General features: G+C 41.4%; 1 protein-coding gene across 1 annotated transcript in view; it reads left to right on the top strand.

Annotated features, from left to right (window-relative positions):
- Window positions 1–4,890: 4,890 nt before the first annotated feature.
- The window catches only part of csrnp3 (cysteine-serine-rich nuclear protein 3), a gene marked incomplete at both ends in the record, with an annotated part of 46,908 nt that continues 41,782 nt past the window's right edge, over window positions 4,891–10,016 (top strand). The window contains one exon of the mRNA XM_084311429.1: window positions 4,891–5,056. Coding sequence (XP_084167555.1) covers window positions 4,891–5,056 — 166 coding nt within the window. The remainder of the gene's footprint in view (window positions 5,057–10,016) is intronic.

Raw genomic sequence — 10,016 nt, 5'->3', positions numbered from 1 at the left:
CTTGTGTTGTAATGACTGTAGAGCTTCTTCTTGTGTTGTAATGACTGTAGCAGCAGTGCAGTCGTCTGGTGTTTCTTCTTGTGTTTTAATGCCTGTAGCAGCAGTGCAGTCTGGTGTTTTTTCTTCTTGTGTTTTAATGACTGTAGCAGCAGTGCAGTCGTCTGGTGTTTCTTCTTGTGTTTTAATGCCTGTAGCAGCAGTTCAGTCTGGTGTTTCTTCTTCTTGTGTTGTAATGACTGTAGCTTCTTCTTGTGTTGTAATGACCATAGATATATATAGAACACTAGATAGCTTGCCCGCGCTGCCGGCCAATGGAGAGCGACGTCACTGAACCGCCGCCATCTTGCGCAGGTCAGCCTTGAGTGAGAGTGAGTGAGCTGCACAGACAAAAATACTCATAACTCGCTGAAATATTGACGGATTTAGAAACGGTTTGGTTTATTACAAGCATTATTAACGTGGCTATGATTCAAGCGGTTTGTAAAAAAAACATCTTAAATTTTTTTTATTTTATAAGTAGGCCTATGCAGTATAATAACTCTTTGATGTTTATAGCAAACCAACCCGTTTGTAAATCCATCAATATTTCAGCGAGTTATGAGTATTTTTGTCTGTGCAGCTCACTCACTCTCACTCAAGGCTGACCTGTGCAAGATGGCGGCGGTTCAGTGACGCTGGTGACTCCGCCTTAAGCTATCTAGTGTTCTATAGATATCTATGGTAATGACTGTAGCAGCAGTGCAGTCGTCTGGTGTTTCTTCTTGTGTTTTAATGCCTGTAGCAGCAGTGCAGTCTGGTGTTTTTTCTTCTTGTGTTTTAATGACTGTAGCAGCAGTGCAGTCTGGTGTTTTTTCTTCTTGTGTTTTAATGACTGTAGCAGCAGTGCAGTCGTCTGGTGTTTCTTCTTTTTGTGTTGTAATGACTGTAGCAGCAGTGCAGTCTGGTGTTTCTTCTTTTTGTGTTGTAATGAATGCTGTACTGTAGCAGCAGTGCAGTCGGGTGTTTCTTCTTCTTGTGTTGTAATGACTGTAGCAGCAGTGCAGTCGGGTGTTTCTTCTTCTTGTGTTGTAATGACTGTAGCAGCAGTGCAGTCTGGTGTTTCTTCTTCTTGTGTTGTAATGACTGTAGCAGCAGTGCAGTCTGGTGTTTCTTCTTTTTGTGTTGTAATGAATGCTGTACTGTAGCAGCAGTGGAGTCATCTGGTGTTTCTTCTTCTTCTTTCTTCTTCTTCTTCTTCTTCTTCTTCTTCTTCTTCTTCTTCTTCTTCTTCTTCTTCTTCTTCTTCTTCTTCTTCTTCTTCTTCTTCTTCTTCTTCTTCTTCTTCTTCTTCTTCTTCTTTAATGAATGCTGTACTGTAGCAGCAGTGCAGTCTGGTGCTTCTTCTTCTTGTGTTTTAATGACTGTAGCACTGTAGAACTTCCTGTGCAGCGACGTAATTCTCAATTAGCAGCTTTCATCCTCTATCCCTGCTGCTTGGTGCCTAGGTGATCAATGACCAGGAGACTGGGAGCACGGGGAGTGGCTGGAGAGAGTGTGCTTTAGTGTTTTAGCGTGTGTGTGGGTCACTATGCGTGTGTGTGTGTTTTAGCGTGCGTGTGTGTCACTATGCATGTGTGTTTTACTTGTGTGTGTGTGTGTGTCACTGTGTGTGTGTGGGTCACTATGCATGTGTGTTTTACTGTGTGTGGGTCACTATGCATGTGTTTTACTGTGTGTGTGGGTCACTATGCATGCGTGTTTTACTGTGTGTGTGGGTCACTATTAGGGATGGGTACCGAATTCGGTACTTTTGAGGTACCGAACCGAAACACGTCGGTACTACCGAGTATCGAATCAAGTGAGAAACCAAAAAAAAAAAAAAAAAAAAAAAAAAATTTACTTTTTTTACTTTTTTTTTAAACTTTTTTCTTTTCATGTCAACGTTCACACGCACAATATATGCTTACCTAGGATTTGACTTGATTCAACAACAAAGCAGTCGGAGCAATGACAAGCCGAAAACTGTCGAAATTGTAGTTATTTGAAGTTTGGATTTTTTTTTTACGACTGAGGTAGGTAAATTAAATTTCTTGAGACTAAAGTACCGAAAAAAGGTACCGTTGGGTACCGGTATCGATTCACAGGTACCGGTACCGGTATCGGTTCAAATGTGAAAGGTACCCATCCCTAGTCACTATGCGTGTGTGTTTTAGCATGTGTGGTGGAGGGGTCACTATGCGTGTGTATGTGTTGGGGGGGGGTCACTATGCGTGTGTTTGGGTAACTATGCGTGTGTGTGTTAGGGGGGGGGTCACTATGCATGTGTTTGGCTCACTATGCGTGTGTGTGTTGGGGGCTCACTATGCGTGTGTTTGGGTCACGTTGCATGTGTGGGTGTTGGGGGGGTCACTATGCATGTGCACCATGGTTGAATAATGAGATGAGAAGTCTGATGGTCCAACGAGATGATTAAAAAAAAAAACGCAAATAGAACAGGCAATCCATGTGACAAACAACATTACTGTAAACTAAGAAACGCGGTAACAAAATTGAATAAATGTAGAAAGAAGGAATACTACATGCAGAAAATCAGTGATTCTAAAAATTATGGAAAAAAATTATGGAGAACGTTAAATAACATAATGGGGAGGAACTCAAACATGCATCCTTCCTTTATAGAAACAGAGGGTAAATTCCTTACCAAGCCAGCAGATATTGCAAATCATTTTAATGATTACTTTACAAATAAAGTAGACAAGCTGAGGAATGCCATGGGTGCAGTCGATGACACAGTGTCACATAACATCATTAAAGATTGTATCATGAAGGAGAGGCAGTGCATGTTTGAGTTCCACCATGTTACAGAGGAAAATGTTGAAAATATGCTTTTACACCTGTCTGATGATAAATCTCCTGGTATTGACAACTTGGATGGTAAACTGCTCAAAATGACTGCCAAATACATATCTAAGCCATTAAGTCACATCTTCAATAAATGTCTAGAGCAGGGTGTGTGCCCTGAGATCTGGAAGGAAGCCAAGGTTATCCCATTACCTAAGGACAAAAGAAAAACCTTCGCTGGTTCCAATAGTCGACCCATAAGTCTCCTCCCAGTGTTAAGTAAAATAATAGAAAAAATTGTATACACCCAAATTAAAAACTACATTTTAAGTAATAGTCTGATAACGAATTACCAACATGCATATAGAGATGGTCACTCTACAAGCACAGCACTTGCCCAAATGACCGATGAATGGTTTAAGAGCATGGATGATAGGAGGCTTGTTGGAGCTGTGATGTTAGACTTTAGCGCAGCTTTCGATGTGATCGATCATAGTCTGCTGCTGAACAAACTCAAATGCTATGGCTTTGGCTCTGTTGCTATGTGTTGGATGGAGACCAACCTGACTAGGAGAAGCCAGAAAGTATTTTTCAATGGGAGCTTTTCTGAAAGTAAGGTGTTGCAGTGTGGGGTCCCACAGGGAAGTTCGCTTGGGCCTTTGCTATACTCAATATTCACAAACGACCTCCCTTATGTATTAAATAAATCTAGGGTAATCATGTATGCTGACGATTCGACAATGTACAGTACAGCATCAACATGTAGTGAGTTAAACAATATACTTGGAATAGAGCTTAAAGCCATAACAGACTGGGTTAAAAATAACAAACTGGTACTCAACATTGCAAAAACAAAAGCAATGGTATTCGGATCCAGGCACATATTAAGCAGCGATCCACAATTAAGCCTGACTCTGGCTGGTCAGCCAGTGGAACAGGTAAAAGAGGCTAAGTTGCTTGGCATGGTTCTTGACTCAGGTTTAAAGTGGACAAAGCAAATTGACAGTAGAATAACAAAAATAGGAAGGAGCATAGCTGTGACAAGAAAATGCACAAAGTATCTAACACCAACCACTTTGAAAGAAGTCATCCAGGCTCTGGTTTTGTCACATCTTGAGTACTGTCCCGTCATATGGTCATCAGCAGCAAAAACACAAATACAAAAACTACAAATAGCTCAAAATAAGGCTGCAAGGCTAGCCCTCCACTGTTCAAAGCGCACTAACATTGGAGCTATGCATAGACAATTATCATGGCTTACGGTTGAGAAACGTCTGCAATCCCGTCTCATTACTTTTCTCAGAAATGTTCAAGTTGTCAAAAGACCACTGTATTATGATCATATAGTTTACATGAGAGAAGAACATGACCATATGACTAGACAAGCTACGTCAGGCCATCTAATGGCACCTAAACCGAGAACAAATCTACTAAAATCTTCTGTGACTTACAGAGCTATAATGGAATGGAACTCATTGCCAAGCTACTTAGCTGAAATAGAATCCAAGGTTACCTTTAAGAGGAAGTTAAAGTGCCATCTGCTGATGAGCATGCACTGAGCCATTATGGCAAAGAGGTGTTGGTTGTGTTTAAGTTGATGGCGGTGAGTGCTGCTCAGTAAGCACTATTTGTTTGATTTGAGTTATTTTAGTTATTTTCACGTTGGTTGTGTTTAAGTTGATGGCGGTGAGTGCTGCTCAGGAAGCACTATTTGTTTGATTTTAGTTATTTGTTATTTTAGTTATTTTATTTGAATGCTTTTTTAACTGATGTTGATAGTGATGTAATGTATTGATGTTGATGTTGATGATGATGTAATGTATGTATGATGTAATGTAATGTATTGAATACTGTTGTACATTTGTGCGTGCCGGACCCCAGGAAGAATAGCTTTTGCCTAGTGCAAAAGCTAATGGGGATCCTAAATAAACATAAACATAAACATGCATGTGTCTGTGTGGGTAAGAGAGTTCTAGGTCTCATAGCTAATTGAGTGTGTTGAGGATTGTGCAGGTCCTAAGCGGAGTATTAAATAATGTGTGGCTCCGTCTCTCCGTCTCTCAGGTGCAGATGCAGAGGGCCATGAGTGGAATACTGAAGAGGAAGTTTGAGGAGGTGGAGGCTTCCTCCTCTCCCTGCTCCTCCTTGCGGGAGTCTGATGACGAGGTCTCCTGCAGCGGGGACAGCGGGGACAGTGGGGACAGCGTCAACCCGTCCACCTCGGGCCCCTTTACCCGTGAGTGTCCCCACTCCCCTCCCTCCATAGAGACAGAAACCCCCCTTGAAGCTAACATTTAACAGATTGATGTTTATTTGGAAATTACAAACACATCATAAAAACAAATTATCATGACCAATTTGTATTCCTGAGGATATCACCTAAAAGCATTAATTAAAACACTTATTTCCAAGGTGGTCCTCGAGGGAAGACATAAAAACATAGAAATTGGTAGGCAGAGGTAGTTCATACTACACATGTGTAAAAAAGAAAAAAAAAGAAAAAAAGGAGCTTCTTGCTATCTTACTCTTAACTTTAGAAACACTGCAAGACATAATTCTAGGTCTGGTGTTATGATTGTGTATCTCTCTTACCATAACCACATGACCTTTCAAATATTCAGGGGCCCAGAACACACCAACATCATGGGAAATGCGTTTAGAAGATAGATACCAAACCTAGCTGTTGCTAGTGGTCCTTATCTGCTGCCAGTCATTAGTGCTAAGCTAGGCTAGCTTGCAACCTGATAGCTTTCTACTGAACACACAGAGAGGGAATTGGTATCCATCTTCTTGTCTGACTCTGGAGAAGATAGTAAGTGCATTTCCCGTAATGTTGGCGTGTTCCTTATAAACTGTATAAAGCAAGACATGGACGGCACAGATTAATTGAGTATGACATTATTTGACGGAGAGCTTAAATATTTGTCACGTCTGGAAGTTCATGTGTCTTAAGTCAGGCTTCACACTTTTCTTTTTATTTGCTGGAAAAAGATAGAATTGTGAAACATGGGAATCAATTTTAAGTGCAAACTGATTAGCTTACAGACAAAACTATGAACTACGCATCATGCCTAGTAATGTCCATTATTCATAGCAGATTGATCAAAAAGAAGGCAAGGTCAGAGTAGTCTGTTATTCAGTAGCATAATACGACATACTACTACATAATAATCAGAATGAGAATCACTTTATTTGCTAAATACAAAAAAACAGGAGTCTGACCTGGTGCAGAATATTCAACTACTCCTATGTTTCACGTTGCAGCAAATTCTTGTGGAACAGCATGGCACAGACAGAAAGACAGACTATACTATCATTAACTCTGCATACATTTATATATTATTTATATTTACAGCATATATATATATCCATATCTATCTGAATATACCTGCATAATAATGCTTCTATATACTGTACCTACTTGTGTCTTAGTCTAGTGGTGAGAGCTGTGTTTGTATCAGGGTGGGTGTCTTAGTCTAGTGGTGAGAGCTGTGTTAGTATCAAGGTGGGTGGGTGTCTTAGTCTAGTGGTGAGAGATGTGTTTGTATCAGGGTGGGTGTCTTAGTCTAGTGGTGAGAGATGTGTTTGTATCAGGGTGGGTGTCTTAGTCTAGTGGTGAGAGCTGTGTTTGTATCAGGGTGGGTGTCTTAGTCTAGTGGTGAGAGCTGTGTTTGTATCAGGGTGGCTGTCTTAGTCTAGTGGTGAGAGCTGTGTTAGTATCAGGGTGGCTGTCTTAGTCTAGTGGTGAGAGCTGTGTTAGTATCAGGGTGGGTGGGTGGGTGTCTTAACACTTTGAGTGCCACGGGTCTGGTGCCCCGGAACCCCGTTGCGTGCCACCACCCACTTCAATGACAGAGCTCTCATATTTGCGAACGCATAAACTATATCTTAAATTATGGCTATGTGTCTAATATGGCTGTCGCTTATCAATGACTTGTTTGCAGTTAACATTGTCGAAACAGATTTATTTTTTATTTTTTATCGGTTCATTTACGTTTTATACCATTTAGAAAAACCCTTGTTTTTTGAAAGTTCCAGAAAAAAATTAAGATTCTGTGATAAACGCCCTTTACTCGAATACACTGGAATACACAAAACACGTTGTCATTTTCCGGCCTATTTATGAATCGTTTTCAAATAAACGCTAGATTATCGATAGTACTTATGCACGCTATAGAAGCGGGCTGAAAAATCGATTATCTTATTTCCTGATCGCACACACACACAGACACACACATACACACATATGGCACACGCTGATATATAGGTGAAAATAGCTCTGATTATCCCAAGACTGGTAAAATAGATTCCTTACCTCAGATCAGATGTTCTCAAAAGATTATTCCAATTCCTGATCGCCATTCCAAATATCGATCGCGTTTATTGATCCAACGCTGGGTACTGGAAACACACATTCTCCGCTGTTCTGGTGGTAGGCGATTACTTGGATCGTCTCCGGTTACTTGTCTGACAAGTAAAATGTGGAAGCAGGACTTTTTTTTCTCCATGCGTTTCATTCAATCCAATCCAAAGGGGTGCAGTACCATCCGGAGAGACGATAGGGGGCGGTATTTTCCCTGTTCAAGACAGATCCCCACTGGTAACGTGAAGCTAGATTGATGAAAAATGAATGGAAATCGATAATAAAAAAAATAAACGAGATCTCTCGTCGTTGGCACTCAACGGTTGGCATGAACTAACGAGACATCTCGTCGTTGGCACTCAAAGTGTTAATGTAGTGGATGAGAGCTGTGTTTGTATCAGGGTGGGTGGGTGTCTTAATGTAGTGGATTAGAGCTGTGTTTGTATCAGGGTGGGTGTATTAACACTTTCAGTGCCCAGCAGGGGGCGCACATTTAGTGCTTGAATGCCCACCATCCGCTTCAATGTTAACGTTAATATCGCCTAATCTATGTTTTAAATTATGGCTATGTGTCTAATCTGCCCGTCGCCCATCAATGACTCATTTTCCAGTCAACATTGTCGAAGCAGATTGTTTTTTTATCGGTTCATTTCCGTTTTATAGCATTTTGAAAAGCCCTCGTTTTCAAGGACAAAAAATAAGATTCTCTGATAAAAAAACGTCCTGTGCTGTAATATTCTAGAACGTTGTAATTTTTCGGCCTATTTATGAATCGTTTTCAAATAAACGCTAGACCATCGATAGTATATGTGTACGCATGCACGCTGGTGCCGTGCGCTGAAAATCGATTCTCCTAGTTCCTGACCGCTCGCACAGTCAAACAGCCTGGGGGACACATATGGGAAAAGCTTATATCTCCGTGAAAACGGGTCTGATCATCCCAAGACTGGTCAAATAGATTCCTTACCCGAGATCAGATGGTATCCAAATGGATTATTCCAATTCCTGATCGCCATTCCGAAAATCGATCCTTTTATTGATCCAATGCTACGTACTGTAAAGACATATTACACGCTGTCCTGAGGGTCCAGAATGAATCTGATCGGCTCCGGTTACATGCGTGAGAAGTAAAATGTGGATTCCGGAGGTTTTTTTTCTCATCAATTTTCATTGAGTCCAATCCAAAAGAGTGCATTACCATCTGGGAGACGATAGGGGGCGCATTTTTCACATCTTGGCGCCTGGTGTGGCAGGCTTACCAACGGTAGACTTGGTTGATGAAATATGAATTCAGATCGCTAATAAAAAAAAATAAACGAATATTCTCGTGATGGGCATTCAACCCGCGGGCTGATAACACATTGGTTGCCAAAAACGAGAGTTCTCATTATTTCTCGCCATGCGTTGGTTGCCAATAATGAGATTTCTCGTTATTTAATCGTTATTTCTTTTATTAGCGATATCCATTCATTTTTCATCCGTCCAGCCTGACGTTATCATTGGGAATGGCTCTGAGCTCGAAAAGGGCAAATACCGCCCCCTATCGTCTCCCGGATGGTAATGCACATCATTAGATTGGATTGAGTGAAAAAGTGCATCAGAGAAAAACTCCGGTCCAGGGTTTCCCCATCTCTGGCAAGCAGTGTCTGTTACCAGATTCACTGGGGAGGCTCAGAGCAGCTTTCGATTATGCATTTCGGACTATAACGTTGGATCAATAAACGCGATCAATATTTGGAATGGCGATCAGGAATTGGATTCATCTTTTTGCAGAACATCTGATCTGAGGTAAGGACTCTATTTTACCAGTTTTGGGTTAATCAGAGTTGTTTTTCACAGCGTTCACAACGTGTGTGTGTGTGTGTGTTTGGCGTTAAGCGCTGAGCACGGCACGAATAATTGATTTTTCAGCCCGCTTTTGTATTGTGCATAAGAACACAAATACTCTCGATAATCTAGCGTTTATTTGAAAACTATTCATAAATCAGCCGGAAAATTACAACGTGTTTTGTGTATTCCAGTAAATGGCTATTATCGCGGAATCTTTTTTTCTTTCTAGAAATCTCCAAAACTATACTCGTATTCAAAATGGTATAAAACGGAAATGTACTGATGAAAAAACAATCCGTTTTGTACATGTTGACTGCAAGCAAGTCATTGATAAGCGACGGGTGTATTAGATACAGCCATAATTTAAGATATAGTTTAATCGCTCGCAAATGTGCTCGTCCTCCCATTGATTAACGTGCTGGCATCCAAGCGATAAATTGTCATATCCGGCTAGCACACAATGTAGTGGTGAGAGCTGTGTTAGTATCAGGGTAGCTGGGTGTCTTAGTCTAGTGGTGAGAGCTGTGTTAGTACCAGGGTGGGTGTCTTAGTCTAGTGGGGAGAGCTGGGTTAATACCAGGGGTGGGTGTCTTAATGTAGTGGGGAGAGCTGTGTTAGTATCAGGGTAGCTGGGTGTCTTAGTCTAGTGGTGAGAGCTGTGTTTGTATCAGGGTGGGTGGGTGTCTTAGTCTAGTGGTGAGAGCTGTGTTAGTATCAGGGTAGCTGGGTGTCTTAGTCTAGTGGTGAGAGCTGTGTTAGTACCAGGGTGGGTGTCTTAGTCTAGTGGGGAGAGCTGTGTTAGTACCAAGGGTGGGTGTCTTAATGTAGTGGGGAGAGCTGTGTTAGTATCAGGGTAGCTACCTACCAGCCTCCAAGTTTCAAGTTCAAGTTTCTTTATTAGTTGTCATACAGAAATACAGAATACTAAGGCGGTCAGGTGGCGTAGCGGAGATTGCGCTCGTCACCAATGCAAGAGACTGCGGTCTCGACTTTCGGAGTCAGC

Source organism: Notolepis coatsorum (assembly GCF_963971535.1).
Source record: "Notolepis coatsorum genome assembly, chromosome: 3".
NCBI classification, from domain to species: Eukaryota; Metazoa; Chordata; class Actinopteri; order Aulopiformes; family Paralepididae; genus Notolepis; species Notolepis coatsorum.
Note: the sequence above shows the minus strand (reverse complement) of the source record. Positions and strands in the feature narration are given on the sequence as shown.